The 25,564-nt window shown below is 42.3% G+C and overlaps 1 protein-coding gene across 12 annotated transcripts in view; it reads right to left on the reverse strand.

The window, feature by feature from the left end:
* ERC2 (ELKS/RAB6-interacting/CAST family member 2) overlaps nt 1-25,564 on the reverse strand; it is an 846,554-nt gene that overhangs the window by 705,168 nt on the left and 115,822 nt on the right. For 7 of the 12 annotated variants that reach the window (XM_014541318.1, XM_014541317.1, XM_014541316.1 and 4 more), the window contains exons 2-3: nt 24,406-24,429; nt 23,361-23,777 (exon numbers count right to left, since the gene is read on the reverse strand). In XM_014541318.1, the coding sequence (XP_014396804.1) occupies nt 23,361-23,777; nt 24,406-24,429 (441 nt within the window). The remainder of the gene's footprint in view (nt 1-23,360; nt 23,778-24,405; nt 24,430-25,564) is intronic. The other 5 variants (XM_014541327.1, XM_014541320.1, XM_014541325.1 and 2 more) reach the window with 1 other exon arrangement.

Below are 25,564 nucleotides of genomic sequence, written 5' to 3' on the forward strand. Positions count from 1 at the left end.
AGGCATTTTCAGAAGAAGCGCACAGTAGCAAGAAGAGAAATACAACAATACTAGCCCATTTCCATTCATTTTATGCCCATTTAGGTAGAAGAGCCCGAAAGGATATAAAGAGCCTTTCACTCTCAGATTATATAATTTACAAGATTCAAAGTGATTTTTATTTTAGTCTATTCAATCAGCTTTTAATTGACTCACAAATGCAATATAAAAGATTTCTAATATATATATTTGTTCCAGCCCCCTACACACTCATAGAAAGTAAAAGTATGAGAAATTTTCAGTAGGCCAGAATAATATAGAATTTTCAGTTTGTAACACCCAATTAAGAAACTGGTCATATTATATTAACCCTAACTGGTGTACATGACTTGCCTTTCCCACTTAATCCAAAGCAAGTCTAATTACTTCCAAATTTCAGTCACACCTTCAGAGACCAGAACAGACAGGCTGGGGGTTTGATACAGCTTTACAGTCACGGTCTAATAAAACAGGTTGAGGGAAACATATTGCTTTCAAAGTTCTTATTCTTCCCCTGCCTTCTCCCAGACCTTTCCACACTTTGCTGAGCTGACATCCTCCTGTATCAAGGAATAGGAATTTTAACCTGCTATGTGGCTTCTCCAAATATGGTTACTTAATGTGATGGCATTCCTATTTTCTAGTTGCACACGGCTTGGTTGAGGTTAAAGACATGGTCAGGAGGGTAAATAATAAAAGATTTTTAAAATTTTAGAATCCATCATTAGGGGGAAAAAAGAAAGAAAATATCATAAATACCAGTCCTTTGGCTAACATTATAAACATAAAAGATCCAAGCAGATTAAATAAAATTATGTTACATGTTCAGATGTAAGAGAGGGTATCTGGAAAGAATGGAGAGTTCCCAGCACCATCTCGACTTAAAAAGAAGCGAAGGCAACATTCTGAGGCAGGAGATCCCTCCTGGTCCTGATCTCTAGCCCTTCATAAGCCCAACTTCACCAAAGGAGACATCTCAACATACACGTAGATGATCCAAGTTCTACACATTAAGACACATTCAATTTACTCAAAGATGAGTCTGCTCAGACCCTCATTACTTTACACAATCCTGACAAGTTTGGCAATCTGATGCCCAATCTATAGTGAATTAGCAGTAAAACGCTGAAATGTGAGAGAAATACTAGAGACACCAATATGTCAACAGTGATAGGTGAGCTCTAGCATTATGGGGGGAAGGGGGAGCCACATACACACAAAAAACACCAAAGGTGGGCATTAGAGGAGAAATCTGAGACTACTTAGGAGAGAGGCAACTACGCTTATTTTCCCAAGACCATCCAAAGGCACCCACCCGGTCACTGGAAAGAATAACAGACACTTCTAATCTTGGACCTGAGCTATGAAGAAACAATTCCAATCTGCTCAGGACACACTCTGAGTAAGAAAGCCAGGAAGTATTCAAAAGGCTGTAATTTATAAAGATTTTCCTCAAAGTGGTTAATCATTTTTGCACGTGTTGACATGTAAAGAGCAAGGCTCTGGTACTTGGGGAGTTGTCTTCTGAGGAAAGCTCCTTTCTCCCACACCCTCAGCTGACGAGGCACTGAATGGACAGTCCACGTTGGAAGCCGTTCCAAGGATAGCATTCCAAAGTCAGCTACAACAACAAACAGCAGATGTCCTGAAGAGGCACAGAGATCTCCTCCCCACACCCAAACTGTTTGAGAAGGAAAACACAGACCACCCGCCCCCCCCAGAAAAAAAACAAAAACGTGTGGCCAGATAGGCAATTGATTTGAAAAAATAAATCTCTACGTTTCCGAAGAGTACACAAGAGCACCTTAAAAAGAATGCTTTTTATTTTTAAAGACAAATCATTCTCATTATTACAAAAAAGTAATCAAATAAAGTTCCCCTTGTTCAACTGCCAGGCCCACAGGCAGTTCTTCCAACATGAGATAATCAAAACTAAAGAATTTCCTCCAGGGATTAGACACGTCCAAGTAGCAAATTTCCATTTTAAAATAAGCATATGTATTGCTGTTTTCTCTAGCGCAATAGTGTGGATGGCCCTTCAATATTAAATTCTAATTTCTCAACTCCTATAATGGAGGGAAACAGTCCATATTCAGGGTGGGGTCATGTGAGAGTACGAACTTCCTACTCCCTACCCCACCAGCACCGAATTACTAAAATCCATCAACCTAGAGAAAAACAGGCCTGAGACATCTGGCTGAAATGCAACCGACGTGGCCAAATAAGTATGTCCCGACCATCATGGCGGGCTATTTATGCACTTACTGGTAACTTCACCTGCTTCTAGAAAGACCCAGAGGATCCTGCCTTAACCAACGTGGCCAAATAAGTATGTTCCGACCATCATGGCGGGCTATTTATGCACTTACTGATAACTTCTTCACCTGCTTCTAGAAAGACCCAGAGGATCCTGCCTGATGAGCTGCCTAAAAGACCCGCCCTGTACTTTCCTCACACCTTTTCTTTATATCCTGAAAAAGTTTACTGGAAAAACCACAAACTCATCCAAACTCTCCGGAATACACACAACAATAGTAAGGAGAATGAAGCAATCCAGCCAGTGGTTCCTACCTTATCCTTTCTCACCTTATCCCTAGCACAGCATGCAGCAGTTGGGTGGCCAACTCCTTCCGATTTGCCCAGCACTTTTCCAGTTTTTAAACTGAAAGTCCTATGTCCTGGAACTCCCTTACTGCCAGGCAACTTGGACAGTCGATCATCCTACACAAAAAGTGACATTTCACATACCTCTGTGGACAGTGCCCAGAGATGTGGTTATGCATAAACCCTTGTCTTGAGTGGAAATCTGTTAGTCAGACTTGGGTTCAAAATCCAATTTCTTCCACTTCCCAGCAGTAAAAAATTCACCTCTCTAAGACTCAGTTTCTACATCTATAAGATAAAGATAACAGAACCTTCCTCGGGAAATTATATGAGAAATTATGGTGAAATCATGGATCCAAACTAAGCTTCCTATTATATAAGCCATCTAATTTTGCACCTATTATTTTGATCATCATTATATTATAATCACATAATTCCTTTTTAACACATTTGAAAATTTCATAACTTTAACTCCTATTAAAAACAAATTGTTTCCCCGCATCTTATAACTTTAGGCTTGTAGTTGAGAACCCTAGCACTGAACAGCCATAAAAATGACATCACCACACAGAAAAATATATATAGGTGAGATCCTTCTTTGCAAACCAGTGAAAATGACCAATTTGGGCACATCCAAATCCAAGAAAAACAACCCCAAAAGTTTACCACTGGGAAGATAAAGCAGATTTCCCGGCCTGGTCCTGTCAGTAACTGCCTTCTGTCCCTCCTGCTCTGCCACCTAGAAGAGCACCTGTCATCTGTGTCACCAATGCTGCCACGTGTAAACAGGCTGAGTTGAAACAGCCATTCCCCCGCTCAGTGACTCTTCAGGTGCAAGTCCATGGAAACTGCAGACTATCTCTAGAACGGAATGGAGGTAAAATGGAATAACTATAACATGTGTAAAATGTGTCAACCCAGGGTATGACATATGACAAAGTTGTGTGTCACATGACCAACAATGCTGCTATGTAAAGAGCCCTCCAATCCAGGAAGCAAAGTCCTAAAGAAGAATGTACACGAGATGTAGTCTCATGTATGAAATGGGTATCGTTGTCCCCATCTCCCCAGCCCAACCACTGTGTTACTCGCCTTCCTTCACATCAGCTGATCTTCAACCAATGTAAGCCAATGGGATTCTCCAGGATACCCTAACTAGCGCCTGCTGGACTTACTGTTGGTAAACCTCTTCAACTTCTTAAATTATTTCTCCTTCGCTTGGGAAAGATGGCAACATACACACAACCATCAGCAATAGTTTCAAGATGAAAGTGATATTCACAGACACCCCTTTTATGCAGGATTTTTTTCATATTCATCAAATGGAAATTAAACAAATTGTACTTTTCTATGGCTCTCGGCCACATTCTGACTTCAAGGATAATGATCAGTACTGTTTTGCATACTAGCATAGAAGCTCCCAAAGAAAAGAAAGATGGTGGGGCTACAAATAGCCGACATGGTGTCCTTGTGCAAATTAGAAAAGGAAGTCCCTTCCTCAAGTCACTTTACCTCCATCTGCCAGAAAACTTGCTATATAGTGATTTTGTTAGAACAAGGGACTGTGCTGCCAAATTCTAACAAACTGTCATAACATATATACAAACCCATGATGTCCACGATACACAAGGTGCCCCAGAGGTTTGCAGTGCCCAACCTACACCTGAACATTGGTCTGGACAACGTCCCTTCATCTTCAAGCCATCACATCACAACACCTCGGGTAAACTACCTGTGATTTGCCTAAAAATTGTCTCCAAAAGTCAGGTTCATATATTGCTTGTATGAGTGTGTGATTGCATGGACCTATTTTAGACACTTTTTTTTAAATGAATTTTGCAAAAAGAGAGAGAGAGAGAGAGAGAGAGAGAGAATTGTCTATGTCAGGTTAGATTACTGGCCCAAAGCCATGAGAACAGCTATTCTTGATATGTCAGAATGAGAAATTTAAAAATATGTATTTTATATGAAGGCAATGTCATAGTGGGAGAAAGAGAAAAGGGGGGAATTTTGGAATCCTGGAAAAATCAGTTTATTCCAAGGCAAAAATATGTATCCTTATCTTGCATACTCTAAAATGTTACCAATAGTCATCAAATAATTGCCCTATTTCAATATCCACTTGCCATAGCACAGGAATAAAGTTTACCAGCGTGGACGTCTTCCTTAAATACTTTTACATTTAGCTGCCATCAATTTCACCCTCCCCACCTTTAGAATCTGGCCTCTAAATGAGGCCATTAACAGTTCACAAGGCCCAGGATAATGGGTTTTCCAGAAACAGGATCCCAGTTTCCCAAGCAATGGGAAGGCCAGACCACAGGAGCCACAGCTCGAAGAAAGTAGATAATTCAAAAATAAAAATTCGTAAACAAGCAGATTTTTTATGGCCCTCTGTACTGCACAGCCCTGACTCAGACACATTGTTTTTCCTCGACCTCTTATATCATCACTACAAGTAACTGTGAGTGCAGCGGGGCCAAGTAAAACAGCTTTCCAACGAGAGGAAAGCAGCCCAGCCCACTGGAGAGTCTAATCGGGGCCAGGTGTCCTTTTTGCTGCTTCAGCTGGAATTCCCCCTTTGTAATCTCACATCACAGAAGGTTTTCTTGGTCCCATTTTATAGAGGAGGAGGCTGAGTCTCAGAGAGGTTGAACAACTTGCCGAGGTCACACAGCCATCAGTGGGAAGCCCTGATTGGCTTCCAAGCTCTTGCCCTTCAGCTGCAGCACACTGCCCTGGGCAGAGCTTTAGGTGAGCACTTCTCCAACCTTCATGTGCCCACAGGTTTCCTGCAGGTCTTGATACAGTGCAGATTCTGGTTCCGGAGGCCGGGGTGGAGTCTGAGGTGCTGCACTTCTAACAAACCCCGGAAGATACAGAAGACCTGCTGGTTGTTGGCCCACACTCTGAGCAGTAAGGCTTTTGACCAGTGGTTCTCAAATAGGGACAGTTTTGCCCCCTGGGGACATCTGGCAATGTGTGGAGACATTTTTGATTGCCACACTACTGGTGGTGAAGCTACTGGATGTTGTAGGTGGAGGTCAGTGATGTTGCTAAACATCCTACAACTCCCAGGGCAGGCCCCCAACCCGAACAAACATTTATCCAGCCCAGAATGTCAACAGTGATGCAGTAAAGAAACCTCGTGTTGGAGGTCCCAAGTTCCTTTAAACTTCTTCCAAAGCTGCTGCAATTTTGCAAACTTGCACTGGGGTCAAAGGTAGCTCTCTTCTCCTAAAAGCCCAATAGAAAATTTGATGCCATGCGAACGATGGCTAGAGCATGATAAAGTTTCATTTCCTCACCAATATTTTGCCTGTATTCTGAGAAAATCAAATCAGCTGATCACAAAGAAGGGTTTCACACACGGCCCGAGTTCCTAGAAGGCCTTTGTTTCTTCACCCAGAAGGTCGCAATGGAAAAGGCAAAGGATAAGATTATTTTTAGATACAAATTTTATAATTTCCTGTTCTGGCAGCTCAGACATTTACCCGGTTGATAAGGATCACATGAAACCATCTTTTATTATTCAGCATTGGCCACTGCTGCCCACCATCAACATCATGCTGGGAAATTGCAGGGCTCGTACCCAGCATCCACTCAGTTCCTACAACTCAGTAAAGAAACCAGCCATTCATTTGAGTCTTTAATGTTCATAATACCAAAAACACTAGTTCAATTTTAATGTTTGTCACTGAAATAACCATGCATTACAGCATTAAGAGAATCTTCAAATGTCATCTTGGTTGATTATAGCACAGGCTTTAGGAAGAACACATTTGAATATAATTTGGGTAGCAAATTAAGGTTTGGTTAGAATTGGATGGCTTTTAGGAGGGTCTAAGAAAAAACATCATATGTGCTAATGTACCAGACCCCCAGGCTATACACATCTTTCTGTCTTTCCTATCTTATCTATCAATGGACTTCTCCTTCTCCCAGCCCAAAGGCCCCACCTTAATGGAGCCCCCAAAACAGGGTCTCTGTCATCTCAATGTCCCCCTCAAAACGCAGGTTAGGTTTGAAGGCTCTCCATAAAATGACTGAGTGAATGAATGAATGAACTTTCATGCCCTTGAACACTCAGCTCTCTGGGGTCTCCCTCCTCTCTGGATATTTCCTTGTCAGTTTTTTTTAACTGCTTCCCTTGCTCATTCTTTGTCCTAAACACAGATAAACCCCAGCTCTAGCTTTGGGCCTCCTCCCTTTGGGGAGCTCTAAACCTTACCTTTACAAACAGTTCCCAAACCTCCACCTCTAGCCCAGTTTTCTGCCCTGAAATACAAACCTGTATTTTCAAATGTTAAATTCATCTTCTCCTCCACAAGTCCTGCCTCCCCCATAACTATCATAGGCATTATCAATGGCCCTATCCTCCTCCCCCAAGCTGAACACTTCAGCTTCTTTCTGATAGCGTCCTCCTCCTCACCCTTTACATGCTTAGCTGCCATGCAATGTGGTTCCTATTCCAAGGCATCCTCTTCTATTCCTTTCCCAGTCTGTTCCCACTGTCATCACTCAACTCCACCTCACAAATGGTCTCCTAGACTCCAAAACTAATTGATAGGTACAGGACTAAGGAGACCAGCATAGGAGATGGTTGTAGACAGAGTATAGGTTGTAACTGCCCCATGAAAAGCCCTCATGACCCCAGATGCTGCACCAGACCCCACCTCAGCCTTCTCCCATACACAAAGGAGGTAATATAGCCTGATGGTTAGGAGCACAGGCCCTGAGGTCACTGTGACTCCCTAGAAGGCTTTGGGCAGGGTAATCTACTTCCCTGTGACCCACTTTTTTCATCTATAACAAAGGGAGATGAAAACATTTAATAACATTCTGAAGAAATTAGAGTGAAACTGGGATGGTGAAGAGAAGGTCACTCTTGAGTTTGCATAACAAATATCTGTGCCCCAACAAGTGACCTGTACAATGCCGCCAGGTGAGGTTTGATTCTGAAGAGATCAGTGGTTTGGAAAAGGAACGTGGACTTGCTTTACAAGGAGACCAACTGATGTGAAGGTAACTATTGTTTATCCCTTCCTCAACTTTCTTCAAAGAAACATCAATGATATTTGTTGAGCCAGGCCCTGTGCAAAGTGCTTTGCATAGGTCATTTCATTTGAGAACAAAGAATAAGCTCATGCAGGTAAATGAAAAGGTTTTGTAGGAAGCAAAGAAAACTGCTGATCAAAATGATATTAGGCCAGAAGTCTCCTATAAATTTCACTAGCATTCTTAGGTCTCTCACAAAACCTCAGAACTGCTCTTGGAATATAACAACAAAAACAATTAGCCCCTTAAACAATGCAGAAGAAAACATCAGGGGCAGAAAATAATTGAGGTTCAAAAGAAAAAAAGAACATATTAGGAGAAAGAAAAAGTTTTTAAATAAAGTATAATATAAACCAGATGAGAAACCTAAATAGGAAAGAAAAGACTCAAAGAAAACAAATCAGAGAGGAGAGGGACTGGGTGGGGGAAAAGCGGCTAGAAGTTATTTTGACTTTCTACAGATCAGTAGATGATACAAGGGTTCTCATTTCTGAGGGCAAGTGCCCTGTGTGGTCTTAGGCAAGTTACTGAGCCACCCTGATTTGGTAATGGGTCAATGTCAGCACCTACACCTCACAGGGTTGCTCGTAGGAGTATCTGAGGACAGCACTAAGTTCTGTACCTACACCAGCGCCTGCCATTTCAACAGCAGTGGTGAGGACGATGATGATTTATGCTAAAGACAGCACCCTGCCAGGACCTCCCAAGACGAGAATCCATGAACCTTCCTCTATTCCTGTGATAACCCTCAGACAATCCTTGCCACACAGATTGCTTGGGAGGCTGCTGTGATTTCAGGAAATGTGGTCATTTTGGACCATTCTCCTTGAGTCCTCTATGCAAGCAGCACATTTGTGTCTGGAAAGCAACAGAGCAAAGCATGCAAAGATAACCTCAGCCCAGAGAAGGGGGAGAAAGATAATGAGTTCTTCCAAAAGATTGCATGTCCTCCGGAGAATTCTGTGTTATCTCATGTCAGAAGCCTCCATGCAGCATTAAGCATCCTCAAGTCCCCACTAAACTCCCACAACCCCTCTACCTGTAACATTTGCTCACACAGCAACCTAAGGATACCTACTGAGGTTAGCACCTGGCAGGTTTGTAAGGTGTATCAAGTTTCCAGTGTGGAACAAGGATCCAATATCACACAGCATGTTAGTCTGCCTTTTAAAGCAAAAATTGAGCCCTTAAAATAGTCTAAAACCTGACATGCATCATAAAGGCAGTACAACAGAGACCTTTGGCAGGAACACCACTGGCTATCATGAAGGTCCAGTGGAATATCTACATGAAGTGTTATTTCTACTGGCTAAGGTGCAATCAGGTTTTGCCTCTTCCTTCTTATACGAACTCTGCCAGGATGACAAAGACCTCCCTCCCCTGCCCTTTAAAAGAAAACCACCTTGCAATGCATTCCTATTTGGATGTGGATGGAAAAGGCAATGCTTTAAAGAAGCTTGTTGGTCTGAGCCAGGATTGTTTCCAGCACACGGAAACATGCGCCTCGGTGGCTAGGGAGCTCTTGATTCCAGGATCAACTGATTAAGTTGAAAGAGGTTGGGGCGGGGGGCGGAGGGAGTTAGCAACTATTTAGAAAAATGTTTAATTCTGGCCAAGAAATATAAGAAGAGAGTAGCACTAATAAACCCCTCAGAAATGAAGGTTACAGTGGTAGCTAATCTCCATCAATAGGGTTCTGAGTGGGGGGTATGCTGAGTGTTGAGAAGACATTTCCTGGATATAGGACCACGGGCCCCAGTGTGTGGCACTAGAAGAATGCAAACTCGGCCACACATCTGTGGACTCTCTGAGAGAAGAGCACTTTCCTCTATTAATACCTTTTAAAAACATGCACCAATTCATGCTGGCAGTTCAAATCCTGCCATCAAATTTCAGTAGGTAATCAGGCTGAGTTGGAAAATATATGCAGGATAAAGAGAAAAACTCGAGTCTAGAGAACATTTGGGGTAAGGGAAAGAATAGTGAACAGAATCCTGTAGCCTAAACTTAAAGTTTAAGAGTCAGGAAAAGAGGCTAAAACTAGAGGACTTGGTTAAGTGGGTCAAAAAACAAAGGTTTCGGTTGCATAAAAAGCCAAATGTGAGTTCAGATTTTTCAGTGTGATATGCATAAATACTTGCTGCTATTTATACACACAAATATTTGCCTTTACTTGAGATTTAGTGGGACTCTGCCTGAGGCAAGATTTTTTAATAGTAATAATAAAAATAGTTAATAGTACTTAAAGCAAAGCATGTGTGGTCATGATGTTTTAAAGGGGAGAAAGCAAAGGTAATTCTGAACATCTGTACTACATTTCCACATGATAAAACCACCACACTCCAAAATTATTCTGAAGGTTGGGGGTGGGGCATAGTGTAGCAGTCCACGTAGAGAAATGTTTATTTAAAAAACAGAAAGGGAGACTCAAAGGCCATTTTGGAAAAGCAGGGACAACATTTATTGTAAAATAAAACTGACGATTAAGCCCTAACCGGTTTGGCTCAGTGGATAGAGCGTCGGCCTGCGGACTCAAGGGTCCCAGGTTCGATTCCAGTCAAGGGCATGTACCTTGGTTTCGGGCACATCCCCAGTGGGGAGTGTGCAGGAGGCAGCTGATCGATGTTTCTAACTCTCTATCCCTCTCCCTTCCTCTCTGTAAAAATCAATAAAATATATTTTAAAAAACTGCCGATTAATAGCGAGAGTCCAGTAGTCAAAAAGTGAAGTTTATGTGTCTACTTGGATCCATAATTATGACCTCGATAAATACTCCTGAGAATCAAGTCTTTTATTTTCGCAAAATCTCAACCTTGCCAAGTGGTATCTCAGATCAAAATATTACCCCCTGTGATGGCGAACCTTTTGAGCTCGGCGTGTCAGCATTTTGAAAAACCCTAACTTAACTCTGGTGCCGTGTCACATATAGAAATTTTTTGATATTTGCAACCATAGTAAAACAAAGACTTATATTTTTGATATTTATTTTATATATTTAAATGCCATTTAACAAAGAAAAATCAACCAAAAATATGAGTTCGCATGTCAGAGGTGACATAGGTTTGCCATCACTGCCCTAACCCCTCCCTTAGATTTCTTTTCCAGGGCTTTCCTCATTCCTAGCCTTAAATTTTCTAAGAGGGAATGAGTAAGGGAGGGGTAGTTAAAGGCAGCTTCTCTCTCAATCTCTATCAATCCCACCCCATCTCTCTGTCTCTTCCTCACTTTCACCTGTACACACACATACAGACACACACACACATTCTCCCCACTTCTGTTTCATATATATATATATATATATATATAGAGAGAGAGAGAGAGAGAGAGAGAGATTATTGATTTCAGAGAATAAGGGAGAGGGAGAGGGAGAGGGAGAGTGAAACATCAATGATGAGAATCATTGATCAGCTGCCTCCTGCACACCCCCTACTGGGAATCAAGCCCACACCAGACATGTGCCTTGACCCGATATACAACCCTGACCTCCTGGTCCATAGGTCTACCCTCAAGCACTGAGCCACATCAGCCAGGCTCCTACTTCTGTTTTCTTTTTAGGCTCAAAGCCCCACCTCTCCTCAGCACATCTGTCTCCTGGTTCAATCCCCTGTAGTCAGTCTTTGGGTCAAGGAGTATCAGGCTCCGGGTGCCCTTCCTCAGTAAAACAGAGCTTCCAGCAAGTGGGGCTGGAATCACTGCCTTTGCCACAGTCACAGAAAGATGTGCCAATCACTCCACACCAGCAGCTCACAGCCTGGCGATTTTGTCCCCCAGGGGATATGTCTAGAGCAGGGGTGGGCAAACTTTTTGACTCGAGGGCCACAATGGGTTCTTAAACTGGACCGGAGGGCCGGAACAAAAGCATGGATGGAGTGTTTGTGTGAACTAATATAAATTCAAAGTAAACATCATTACATAAAAGGGTACGGTCTTTTTTTTTTTTTTTTTTTTAGTTTTATTCATTTCAAACGGGCCGGATCCGGCCCGCGGGCCGTAGTTTGCCCACGGCTGGCTAAAGACATGTTTGGTTGTCACAAGCGGGAGAAGGAAAAAGGTGCGACTTGCTTCTAGTGAGTAGAGGACCCTAATGCTGCTCAACGTCCTACAACGCACAGGACAGCCCCCACAACACGGAAGCATCCTGACCCAAATGTAGGCAGTGTCAGATTGAGAAACTCTGGGGCACAACCAAGGAAGCAAAATCCCAGTGGCATGCTGGGTCTTCCCCCAATACTAACAACACTCACACAGCTGGCAACCCAGGTGCATGGCACCAGACGAGATCTGACCACTTAGGGGACAGAAAAGGGGGTGGTGGGTGGTGAGAGGACTTTCTCAGTGGTCAGGCCCTGGCTTTACTTGATTAGAACGCTTTCCATAGGGAAGCCTAGCGATTCTATGGCACACCCACAATTACTATCCATAAAGACTTCTTCACAGGACTTGTATATACGGTACACAAGTTCCTTTTTCAGGCCATTTCCTCCAAAGCAGCCACCAATTTTTTAAACACTGATTGTGAAGGCCTGGAAAGTACCAACAAACATGGGCATTAAAAATTTTAAAAAAAGGAGTTGGAGGAGTTGGAAGTCTGTTTTAATTGTCAGGATTCCTAAATCTTTTGGAGTGTTAATGCAATCTCCGTTCCTCTGCTACATTATAGGTTAGTGAAGGCTTCACACATACAGTCCCTTTTTAATCCATGTGGGTTTTTCCCCAATAACCTACCACTCCTGAAAGTGCTGCAGACTTCTGTGATAAGGGGCACTACTCAATGTGCTGTGACTCTGGAGATGAAATCATGGGTCTAATATTATTAAAGAAAAATGGGTAGAAATGACAGAAAAAATATTGCCTCTTCATTTAAAAAAAAAAAGAACTCAAAAGCTACACACAGAAGTAGCAAGACTTGATACTCTAAGTATAAATAATTGCACATAGGCTTCTAACCAAACATCTTGATTCAAAAAACCACTTACTTGCCTGGCCAGGGTGGCTCACTGGTTGAGCACCAAACCATAAACTAAGAGATCACTGGTTCGATTTCCAGCTGGGACACATGCCCAGGTTGTGGGCTCAATCCCCCTGAGGGGATGCAGGAGTCAGCTGATCAATATTTCTCTCTCATCAATGTTTCTATCTCTATATCCCTTTCCCTTTCCCTCTCTCTGAAATCAATAAAAACATATTTTAAAAAAAAACAACACTTACTTATCATCTAAATCAGGAGTTGCCACTCAATCTTAAAGGGCCAAGGAAGTAAGTCTTTGAGGGACACGAGGCAAAATAGAGGACATTATATTGGGTCTTACGAAACCATTTCGAGTGTAACCATTTAAAACCCAGGCCATAAAAAAATATATAAATACATAAATAAAATTTAAAAAACCATGGTGGGCCATATTTGTCCCAGAGGGTCTCATTTTGCCAAGTCTTCATCTAAAGCAGTGATTTTCAACCAGTGTGCCACAAGAATTTTTAAAACATGCAATACCTGGCTATTTAGTCAGGAGCACTAACCTCTTTTCCCTTAGATTATCAAGTAAAAAATGACAACCACAACACAACAATAGCCATCTGGTGTGAATGAATCTATATATTTTTTGGTGTGCTGCAGAATTTTAGTGCTTATTAGTTTATGTGTGCCATGACAGGGAAAAGGTTGAAAATCACTGATCTAAATGAATAGTAAATCTCTATAATTTTCACTCTAAAGTATCACTCATTTTTCTTTTTACTTTTTCTACAAACTACTCCTATAGTATAATTATGTTTTTCCTTAAATAAGAAGCGTTCAGCCCTAGCCAGTTTGGCTCAGTGGATAGAGCGTTGGCCTGGGGACTGAAGGGTCCCAGGTTCAATTCCAGCCAAGGGCACATGCCTGGGTTGCAGGCTCGATCCCCAGTAGGGGGTGTACAGAAGGCAGCAGATCAATGATTCTCTCTCATCATTGATGTTTCTTTTTCTCTCTTCCTCTTCCTTCCTCTCTGAAATCAATAAAGAAATATATTTTTTTAAAAGAGTTCATATATCCAACTGCTTTATATCCAACAACTTTATATCCAACTGCTGTAACCATAAGCCACACCAAGGAATCACCCAGCAGCCATTCACATTGCCCTATTTAATACTACTCAAAACAATGAAGATATCCTTTAACCTATATCCCAAACTGAAAACACAAATAAAATTCTCCTTTCACATCCAAGCCATGGTGGATGGAAAAGTAGATTTTGCTTTAGCAAATTTTAGCCAATTGGAAGAGAAATGAAATGAGGCTCCTGTCAGTAGGTTTTAAATACAATTTTAATGTCTCACAACACAGAAAGAAACTGAAAATACACATCAAAAACTAGACTAAAAGGCCCAACTGGCATGGCTCAGTGGTTGAGCGTCGACCTATGAACCAGGAAGTCACGGTTCAATTCCTGGTCAGGGCACATGCCTGGGTTTCGGGCTCAATCCCTAGTGGGAGGGCATGCAGCCGATCAGTGAGTCTCTCTCATCATTGATGTTTCTATCTCTCCCTCTCCCTTCCTCTCAGAAATCAATAAAAACATATTTTTAAAAAACTAGATAAGAAGGAAACTCAGTTTGGGGAGGCAAAGCACTTCTCTTAGGCGATGAGGTAAAGATGAAGGGAAAAAATGGAAAAGGCTGACTTGGAACAGATGAAATGCAAAAGGTACAACTCTAAGCACCACTCACTTTTCCTTATTCTCTGCTCACAAAGATTCATTTACTCCCTAGGAATTTATGGGGGGGAGGGGGACCGGCCAAACATGCAGTACTGCTACGTACATTTTCACCAGCCACAGATGGGCTGAGAAGACTTAGCCCCAATGCTGCCTTCGACATGGCACTGTCTGACCTTTTCACTGCCAGTTACAGGCCCTGAGGAGATGTGACAAGAAAAAAAGAAAAAGGAAAAAATGGAGCCTTTTGGTACTTAGAGAGAAAATAACCCTGAGCAAGAAGTCAGAAGACCATAATTCCGGTCTCTGATCTACTCCGTATCAAGTATCTGCAGATTATCTTGAGCTAAAGGCAATTTTAGTTTTAGGCTCAAGAGAAACTTGCTCATTCCTTGACTACCCAGAAGAACATGAATTAGGGGACTTGCCTGTAATGGGAGATTATCAGGTACCTCTTTTTGACTCACCAAAATGACAGGGCGAACTTCTATTTATTAAACATCTGCTCTTATCATCCTGCAATGACCCTCTGAGGGACACAGGCACCTTACCACATCCCTAGCCGAGTGCCTTGCATACCTCTGAACCTCACCTGCATGTAGGATCTCTGACTTTCTCAGGTGTGGGAAATTCCCATACATATACTAGTATGTCTATTAAATGTGTGTTTTTTCTCCTGCTAAAAATAAAATATAGAAACCCCTGGCAGTATCAAGGAGCGGTTAGGAACAGGTGCCTGGAACCAGCAGACCCAAATTTGAGCTCAGACTACCCACTCTGAGAACCTGGATCAGACACATCACCCCTCTGGACCTCAGCCTCCTCATCTGAAAGGCAGGAAACCACCTCCCACCACGGAGAACTGGAAGAGTTAATGGCACTCCCAGAAAACTGATCATCAGTGATGTTCCTGAGTGCCAATCAGTGTTACATGTCATCACTGCTTAATTCCCCTCACAGGTTAGAGGCAGCGTCAGAGGAAATCATGAAAATGGAATGTGTCCTGTAACATATAAAGCCCCCTCCATACATCAAGTATTAATTAATGTTCCCACCAGGTCCTGACATAACTGAGCCCATCTCAGTGGCCGTGGCTGCAGCTTGTGAAACACTGAAGAACCCACAGTACTGTTGCTGCGGGACTTTTCTCCGCTGAGGTTTCATTTGTGGTGCACTTTTTACCAAAGATGATGGTAATAAATTAGGTCAGGTTAACAAAAGAATATTTTTCAAAGAGAAGTCGCACCCTCCAGGCAGAGCAGCAGGACAGGGCAATGAGGACAGTAATCAGTCTCTCCCAGCATAAGCCCCGCCAGTCTCCCCACCTGCCTCTGCCCTCCGCTTTCTCTTTCTCAGCAGGTTCCAAAAGGCCTTGTGCCTAATGGCTCCCTGGGACTCCACCAGCCTCTGTGAGCTGTAAAAGGCAACCAACTGCACTCATTAAAGTCAATAAAGGGTAAAACCCGAACCATTTCAAATTAGCATAGTGTTCAAACTTTAAAGAATGCATTAAAATTTAAAGATAAGGCAAATGATGCTAAACACAAATGAAAGCATTCCTTATGTCTTCAGGAATGAGAGAGGAAAGGCTGTGAAATCCTGCTTTTGGACCTGTGGTTCATCGAGGTCTAGAGAGCACGTTTCTGTTGAGATGCTTCATTGGCATCCACCCGGCACAGAGCGCTTGGAGAAAGTGGAACTCGGTGAGAACAAAGGGAATCTGTACCACGTTGGCATCAGTCAATGAAAATTCCATGTAATCTCAAAAGACATATCATATTCAAAATTAAATGTTACTCAGAAAGAGGCATGAAGGAGAATCTCATATGCCATTCCTCAGTCTCCTCCTAAGTAACAGAAGGAATACTTGTCAGTGACAAGGCAGCCTTTAGAAGGGTCACACGAGCTGGGGGCTCGGTGGTCACAAATTGGTGGTGTGTGTGTAAACAACAAACAAGTGACCTATCGTCAGAAACACCAGAAACACCGTATGCACTTGTGCAGAACTTTATAATCATTTCCTCAGCCATACTCTCGGCCTGGCTGGACAGCTCATCCAGCTCAGCACATCCAAAGACGCTCCTCAATCCAGCCTGGCTGGACAGCTCCACCAGTATTTCATCCAGCTCAGCACATCCAAAGACGCTCCTCAATCCCAGCACCTCCTGCTGGTGACTCACCTGCCCACTGCCCTGCCATCAGCCAACATCTGGGCCCACAACAGTCTGCTCCTTGCAGCTCCCAGCACTCAGGTCCTGAGCTGTCAAGGTCCTGGACTTGACCTTTCCCCTCAACTTCTGTGGCCACCACCCAGATTCAGGCTCTTGGTCACCTGAACAACCACAGTATCCTTCTAAACTCTCTCCATGCCTTTAGTGCAGTGATGGCGAACCTTTTGAGCTCGGCGTGTCAGCATTTTGAAAAACCCTAACTTAACTCTGGTGCCGTGTCACATATAGAAATGTTTTGATATTTGCAACCATAGTAAAACAAAGACTTATATTTTTGATATTTATTTAATATATTTAAATGCCATTTAACAAAGAAAAATCAACCAAAAAAAATGAGTTCGCGTGTCACCTCTGACACGCGTGTCATAGGTTCGCCATCACTGCAGTTTAGTCCCTTCCTAGCCAATCCACTAGCAATTAGCACTAACACTCTTTTCTGATCATGCCATTGTCCAGGGAAAATTCCTTCACGGGCTGCCAGAGCTTACCTAATAAAGGCCAACCCCCCGTGCCCCAGGGTCAGAGCCCTCAGTGACCTGACCTCAAACTACCTGCTCACCTTTATCTCCTTTTCCTCCTGACAGGTGGAATTTCAGCTGCTCCAAACTCACTGTGCCCCAAACCCATCACACCCCCCTGCCCCCACACAAGCTTGGCTCAGCCATCGCTTTTCCAATCACACTTCCCCATCACCCATGTGCGCTGAAATCCTTCCTGCCTTTGAGGTCCAGCTGTCTTCAGCTCTCCTACTCTAAGCTGCAGAGCACTGAAGTGCCACTCGAGGTCCACTGGGCGCACCACCCTGAGAAGCGGTAGCGTGCAGTATGTCGAGTGTATTCTCTGGAGACAGACTTTCCAGGTTCTGGTCTTGGTTCCAGCACTTGCTGTGTAAAACTGGGAACAATTACTTACCTCTTTGTGCCTCAGTGTCCTTATTTGCATGTGAGAATGACAATGGCAATATGTACTTAGTACAGTACCCTGGCACAGAATAAGCTGCACTAAGTGTGAGCTGTTTCTCTATTGCCCACCTGAGTCCCCGAACAAGACCGTAAACCTGCCAAGGGTGCTCCCACAGCATCCTACACATGGACGTCCAACATGTGCCCAGTGCTGTCCAACACACCTTGAAAAAAAAATGAAAGAAAACTTCCAATTAATGTTACCCGCCAAGTTATTGCTCCACTCCAAACACAGAGCAATGAGAGAGAAAACATAAAAGAGCATGACTCTTAAATAACCATTATAAACTTTTCCAATACTGGCAAAATACACCACAGAGCAATTCTCAAGGTATTTTTTAACTATTTTTTCACTTTCAAATATTTATTGAGTACCTGCAGGCTCAATATTTGAGGTCCAGGAATATTGATGGAATGTGCCGATCAGGTAAGAAACTTAATTAAAACAGGGAGAAATTGTTAAGTTCTACAATATATTTATAGGAGACAACTCTTGGAAAAGAAAGTATGTGAAATGATATGTTTATGCAGTCACTTGTGTTTGGGGATGATTTTTCTGATAAGCTTTGTTAGTAGAAATAGAATACATGGAGGCTGTAGTCAGAATTAGAAATGCCTGCATCGGCAAAATCATGGCTCATCCAGCAAAACTGGAGACAAGTGTATTAAAGAGAAAGAAGCCATATGGTTTTGAGAGAGGAGAGACTAGGGTGGAGTTTAGAAGTTTGGGCAAAGATTATATGGGGGAGGTTTGAGCTATCCGTAAAAGGCTTATGAGCTCAAGAACTTCTAGGTCACAAACTTTCCTTGATGGATCTCCCACTGGCCTGGGGACAATCTGGGTAAATAAAGTAGAAGATCACGAATTCATATTCCCTTGTCCTCCTCCTCCCTGCTTCCCCTCTCCTCCCCTCCCACACAGCATGGAGGGAAGCCCACACCCGGTCTCATGGGGGGTTTACTTGGGCCGGGTTAATAGCAATTGTGACCACTGATGACTTGACAGCTCTTCTGCCCTTGCTGAAGGGGATGAACATAGGAGAGCCACAGGCATGGCAGCAGAGCATATATCCCTCCCTTTCAAACATCTTACAGGACAATGCATACAAAGACTCCTGACTCTCCTCTGAGGACCAGCCAAGAATACATTAAGAAGAGTGGAGATAGGAGGATCCTGGTACATAAACCCACTTTTACTTTAATGAGATCAGTAGTATTTTGGGTCCTTGATTACTAAAACCTTTACATGGAACAATATGTTCTCTGCAGAAAAAGCTAGAGAACAAGGTAAACTATTACTACATCAAACAATGTCTGATCAAATCAACCTGGATGCAAAAGCATCAGACAACACCAGTGAGTAATGCTGCATTTCAGCCAACACTTCAGCTCACATTAGCACATCCGTTGTAGTTCTTGGGCAATCATCTTGGTCTTCCAAATAAGTTGAGATCATAATCTTTCTGTTGTTGTTTCCTGCCAGGCACAGAAGTGGTTTCACCCTCAGCCTTTTCCAGACCACTGAAACAGGAGACACTAAAGCAATCTGACTCTCCCGTATGCAACTCTTGCCAACTCGAAATCTCCCAAAACAATAGGCTGCACAAGGCCAGTACTCCAGGAGATGGGGTTTATACGAGGTCCAACACCTTTGCCTAAAAATGAATCATAAAACCACTAGATCTCTATTCCTGAGCATTACGCCATCTAGCCCCAACAGAGTCGAACTGTGCAAAGTGAAAAAGAAATCAGGAACACACTGAACTTAAAACTGCAAGTATATTTTAAATCCTATTTTAGATTCATTTAAATTAACTGAGGTCAGGCAAATTCTTAATTCAGCTGGGTTACTCTTAATATCAAAAGCAGTCAGCCACATTTTTCAACCAAAAATAAAGAAACTCCCTAACAGAAGAACACTCTAAAACTCAGTAGAGATATAGAAACAGCTTACAATAAACTACCTTCTGGAACAACTAATGGAGAAAATTACTGTTATTTGGCCATGGGAAACAACTCTTTGTATATTATTACATATTTTGCAGGTCACAAATTAAGAGCACAATTTTTATTTTCTAGCATAGCACTTTTCCAAGGTGTTTCACAAAGAACACCAGTGCAACAGAGAAAAGCAAGTCAAATAAGATAAGTGTGAGAAGTTCTGCCTTCCCTAGTCCCCTCCTTGGAAATGACTGATGCATATTTGCAGTAAACTCTATGAATCCAGCATTTTCCCACGTTTATTTGGCCCTGCAGTCTGTTTTCTCTTAGAGAAAGATTTTTCTAGAAAATAGATATAATGAAATGGTCCAGTAGCTAAGACTCTGATGTCAGCCTGATTCGAATACCAGCATAACCACTTGTTAGTTATGGGCACGCTTCTTAACATCACTTGTCCCTCAGTTTCCCCAGGTAAAAATGGTCACAACAATAGCAGCTAGCTCTTAGGTGTGGGTCTTCCAATATGAATGCAGCTGTCTGCTGAGAGCCTTATTTACTTCATGCCATTTTACTGCCTACTATTTTTTGTGAGGTCTGTGTCTCCCACAGCAAGTTCCTTTTTGTCACTCAGATCTCAGTTCACAATGACACCCCCTCCAAGAGGCCTTCCCTGACCACCAATATGAAGTTGGTCCCACCCAAGTCACTAGTTCTTCATCCTCTTCTTTTCCTCATGATACTTCTCTGTTTAACTGTTAAATAGGTATTTGTACACTAGTTGACCCCAATAGAATACAAGCACCATGTAGTCAAACGTTATCATTTATCATTGCTCTATCCCAAAACACATCCTCAAATACATATTCATTGGATGGATGGATGGATGGATGGATGGATGGATGGATGAGTGAATGAATGAATGAATGAGGTGGCTGTGAGAATTAGATGTGAATCACATAAATCATTCTTTGTAATGCCTGACACATGAGCATCAATCTAGACAGTTTTGAAGACTTTTGATGAATGATGTGGTTAATGCATTCGAAATTCTGACACTATTTAACTTGCCTCTTCTTGCTGTATCATGAACAAACATTTAATGGCATTTATTTAGAGATGTGTTGGTAAATGGGCTTGCAGGAATGGGGCAGGTGGGGGGAGTGCAGGTAGCATTTTACCAATTTCCATGGTGTGAATACTCCCACCATGACCAATTTCAGTTATCAATGGTTTAAAAGTAGGCTCACAAAATTCCAGAAAATAAAACATAGGGCTCTCACAAGACAGTACAAGTCTTCTCTGGGGAAGGGTCTTTTCAGGCCTCCAAGTTTTGTTTGTTGAGTTGAAGTTTAAAATTTTTCAAAATTTAATTTTTTTATTGATTTTAGAGAGAAAGGGAGAGTGAGAGAAAGAAACATCAATGATGAGAGAGAATCATTTGATCAGCTGCCTCTAAAATAAAATTTTTATAGAGGGATATTTTTTCCACATTCTCCCTTTTTTTATGAGTCAAAATAAGGACTACCCACTGCCTGGTCTGATACTCAAGGAAACTAGTTGGATGTGTTGGGCTACATTTTCTGTGAACTCTCAGACTGGTGTTTAAGGCTCTAAACATGATCTATATCCAGATATGAACATTGTGAGGACCAACTAACCTCATAAAACACAAACTAAGTTTAGTTTAGATTTATTTAAATGGAGGCATCCACACAAGAGAATCAAGGGACCATCTATTAAGTGCCACCAATGAGCAGAATCTGATAACAGAATAAGAGTGACTCTTATCCTGACCCCAAGATTCCAACATAGAGTGAAGGTCAATGCTGCAGATGGGGGTTTCTCTGGCACCACAGGCTTGCTGTACATGCAACATGACCCCTTGGCACCGAAAGCAAAGCATCTGTGTTTTTCAAGTACAGCAATCTACAAACCAGAATTTTGAGATGACACACCCAAAATTCAAAATCCACAGTCACTCTACATGCAAGTGATAACATGCCAATGATTTTTGCTTCTCTTTTGTAAACTATATGGAAAGTCTATGGAGTAAGGCAGGAAGAGACTAGCTTCTAATTCACTGTATCAGCTACCTATTGCTATATAACTATTACCCCCAAAATTAAACAGCTTAAAACAACACATATTTATTATCTCACAGTTTCTGTGGATCAGGAAACCAGGTACAGCTTAGCTGGGTACTCTGCTTCAGAGTTTCTCACAAAGCTCTAGTCCAGGTGTCAGCCCATAGCCTCCCATCTCATCTGAAGGCTCAACTAGGGAAGGATCCACTTCCAAGCTCACTAAGTGGTTGTTGGCAGTTTTCAGTTCTTTGTGACTTTGTAGTGAGAGTCTCAGTTCCTCACTGGGTATTGGCTGAAGGCTGCCCCTGGTTCCTTACCACAAGGACATCTCCCACATGATAGAAGGCAATAGAGTCTGTTAACAAGATGGAAGTAACAGTCTTATGTAACTTAATCATGGAAGTGTCACTGGCATCCCATTACCTTTGGCATTCTCCACTGTTTAGAAACAAGTCACTGGGTTCAACTTATACTCAAGGGGAGGGGATTACACAAGGGCATTCGGGATCATTGTGGCCATCTTAGAAGTCTGCTCACCACAACCAACCTTCTTGGAATATGAACAGGAAAACCAGGTCCAACAAAACACCTTTCTAAGCATCTCAATGTGAACCCAAGCCATGTGGTTTCTTAAGCATAATGCTAAGGTCTCATAAAAACAAAACAAGAGAGAATGAACACTGAGGACATTAAGTCTGAGAACACAAAATTCTGTTCAAATGGTCTAAGCAAATACAATCTATATCAGAGAAAACCCCTGGGGGCTTCTGTATTAGTAAGTCCCAACATGAAAGCCATTTTTTCTGAACAATGAAACGAGTGACTCATGGGAAGGCTGCCCATCTGAGCAGGTATAGAATGCCAGGAAATCTAGTTTGGCCTAGAAGCAAATACCTTTTGGAATTTTTATTTGTTGCTGTAGCATAATTTGAAATTTTACTTCATGCCATTTTACTGGCTACTATTTTCTGTGAGGTCTGTGTCTCCCACAGCAAGTTGCTTACATGGTCCTTTCGCAATACAAACCCATCATAGTGGCAAAGAACTGCTGTAAAAGTGTCAAGCCTTAGCTGTCACCCGCCTTCTATCTAAGCTCCACCCAGCCACATATTCTCAGATACATGAGCATCCCAACATTCAATGGTGGTGGCCGGCCGGAGAGGCTGCTTCTGAAAGACTGGGAAGGATTTAACCCACTAAGTGCAAAACACATAGAAAACATGGAACACTCAGTCCTGGATGAATGCAAGGGCAAACAACAAAGATTATCTTCAATCTAAACGTTCAAAAATGCTCCGCACGTTTTACCATGCTTTCCAGAACTATCCATATGCTTTCTGAAAATTCTGCCCTCAGTTCAGCTATAAAAAAATAGTTAGGTTTATTGTTTTGCTAATCACCTATTCATTTTCCTCCTCTAGAGCGATGATTTTTGGTAAACATCTAAAACTTAAACAGTACTGTACAAAGGCCCCGAAAAAACGACCATCTGTGGGAAAGCAGCTGTAAACCACCTTAGAGCTGACACGGGCTACACACGCCTGGACCCTGAATTCGTATTAAATAATAATAGACCATATGTGTGATGAGCAGAGAAAACAAACTAATGCAAAATTCCAGCTTGAAGGTGATAAGCAGACAGGAAGGTTATAAAACAGGTGACCAAGGGAATTTTAAGGCCGTAGATGTCTTCCAACCTGTGAAAACAACTTGATAACAAACCTTAACTCATAAAATATGACTTTGGGACAATAAAGGGGATGTTCTTACCTCTCTCAGATGTATGTTTTCCTTCTCTTTCTGGTCTAAAATCACCTCCAAGTGGCTGACCTGAGACTCGGCCTCGGCCACCCGCCGCGTCCGTTCATTGTCTTCCTCCAGACTTTTGGACGGCAAACCTTTACTTTGTAACATCTCCAGCAGCTTTTTAATGGACTCGTCTCGGGCATTGAGGGTCTGTTTCTGCGTTTCGATCCTCAGCTCCATTTCCTCCAAGGTCTTCCTCAATAGGAACAGCTCCTTAGCCTGCCGGTCATGCTCTGCTTGCAGCCGCCGGAAGTTCTCCTCCGTCAGCTCGATGGTGAAGTGCTCGGCGCCGCGGTTGCCGCTCTCTTGCTGCAGGAGGTGGTTGAGGTCTCTCTGGGTTCGCAGCTCATCCTGAAGGGCCTGGATTGTCAACTGCAGGTGCTGTGATGGAAAGACGGGGCGGGAGAGGAGACAGAAGGAGAAAAGTTAATGGCCACGCCAAGGGCTCTGTGCTGGTCCCGCACCATGAAGATGGAATGTTAATCATGAGGTCCACAGGGCCAGCGTGAAGTCCTCCGGGGTGACTTCAGAAGCATGGGACAGCACATGGAGAGGGGGAGTTAATTCAATGAGGCTTTCTCAATGTCTTAGGAGAAAAGAAATGCACACATACACAGAAACAGTAGATCAGTGTCAGTCACGAGGGAAATTGCAGTCTACGGTTTTAATTTAGGAAGTGGGAAGGGTTAGAGGGAAACTCACAACACACCTTCTTTATGCCCACAGTGCTCCAGACTCAGTATTCCTTGTTTCCTCAGGGGTTCTTTATTCTACTATCCATTATTTTCCATGATAAATGCATGTCCACTTAAAAATGAAAATAATAGCATCCACTACAAGTAGACACAAACAAGGACTTTATTTTTACAAATAAAGCTGTGAACAGGTTTAGTGAACAGGATTACTGCATCTGCAAGCAAAGGGAACAAAGGCAGACGGAGACAGACAAACACATGGGGAGGTGAGGCTGTGCAGAGTAAAACAAGCGAGCTGCAAAGAGTGGACAAACCTTGGTTCTTCTGGCATCCAGCAACTGAACAGCATGGGAAATGAAAAAAAAAATGAAGCAGAAAATCAACACAAAGAAAAGTCCAGTGCAAGCAAAGGATATTTAACAGAAAGAACTTAATCAACATAAAGTACCTTCACAGAGAAAAAAAAGAAAAAGAAAAACAATTTCTTCTTACAGCAAAGACCCATAAGCTACACACAATCTATAGTGCTGATGCTTGATAAATATGGTTTTTTTAAAGTGAGGTTTATTCCACCTTTTCTTTTCCTGAATCTCCCTGAAACAGTGAGTCTTGGGTGTATTACCATGGAGAAAAGCACAATACTCCAGAAGCACCCACACTTAATTCCAGGTCACCCTTTTAACCAAAATTACAGGGAGAACACCAGAGAAACAAAACCATTACCAATGTGAGAAGAGAACCCCTTGGAAGAATGAAATAATGATACATGTTATAACATAGATGAAAATGTGCTAAGTGAAAGAAACCAGTTATTGCATGATTCCATTGATAGTAAATGTTCAGAATAGGCAAATATATAGAGACAGAAAATAAATTAGTGGTTGCCACGGCCTGGATAGGGAGGAGATAAGGAGATACTACTAAAGTGTATAGGGTTTCTTTTTTGGGGTGATGATGTTCTAAACTTTATTGTACTGATGGTTATATAACTTTGTGAATATACTAAAAAACTACTTAATTTTATACTTTATATATGCCTCACCCAAGGTTATGTTTATTGATTTTTAGGGAGAGAGGAGGGGAGAAAGAGAGAAAGAGAAACATCAATCAGTTGCCTCCTGTATGCACCCCAATCAGAGATTGAACCTCCTACCCAGTCTTGTGCCCTGATCAGGAATCAAACCTTTTGGTGTACAGGGTGACGCTCCAATCAACTGAGCCACATGGGCAGGGAAGTGGTGTATTATATTTTTTAAAAATAATTCATAAAGGCCATCATGAAATATGTACCAGTTGTTTATTACCCATCAGTACCCTGTGAGGCACTGTGGCACATGGATGAGAAAGTGAGTACTTGACCCCTGTGCTCTAGGAATTTCAGTGGAAATGTATAGATGAAGTGTATATCCGTGATAATTCCTACCACAAAGAGTTGTTGTGAGAATTGAATTAGCTAATACAGTACATATAAAG

The sequence above is a fragment of the Myotis brandtii genome, unplaced genomic scaffold, assembly GCF_000412655.1.
Source record: "Myotis brandtii unplaced genomic scaffold, ASM41265v1 scaffold268, whole genome shotgun sequence".
NCBI lineage: Eukaryota > Metazoa > Chordata > Mammalia > Chiroptera > Vespertilionidae > Myotis > Myotis brandtii.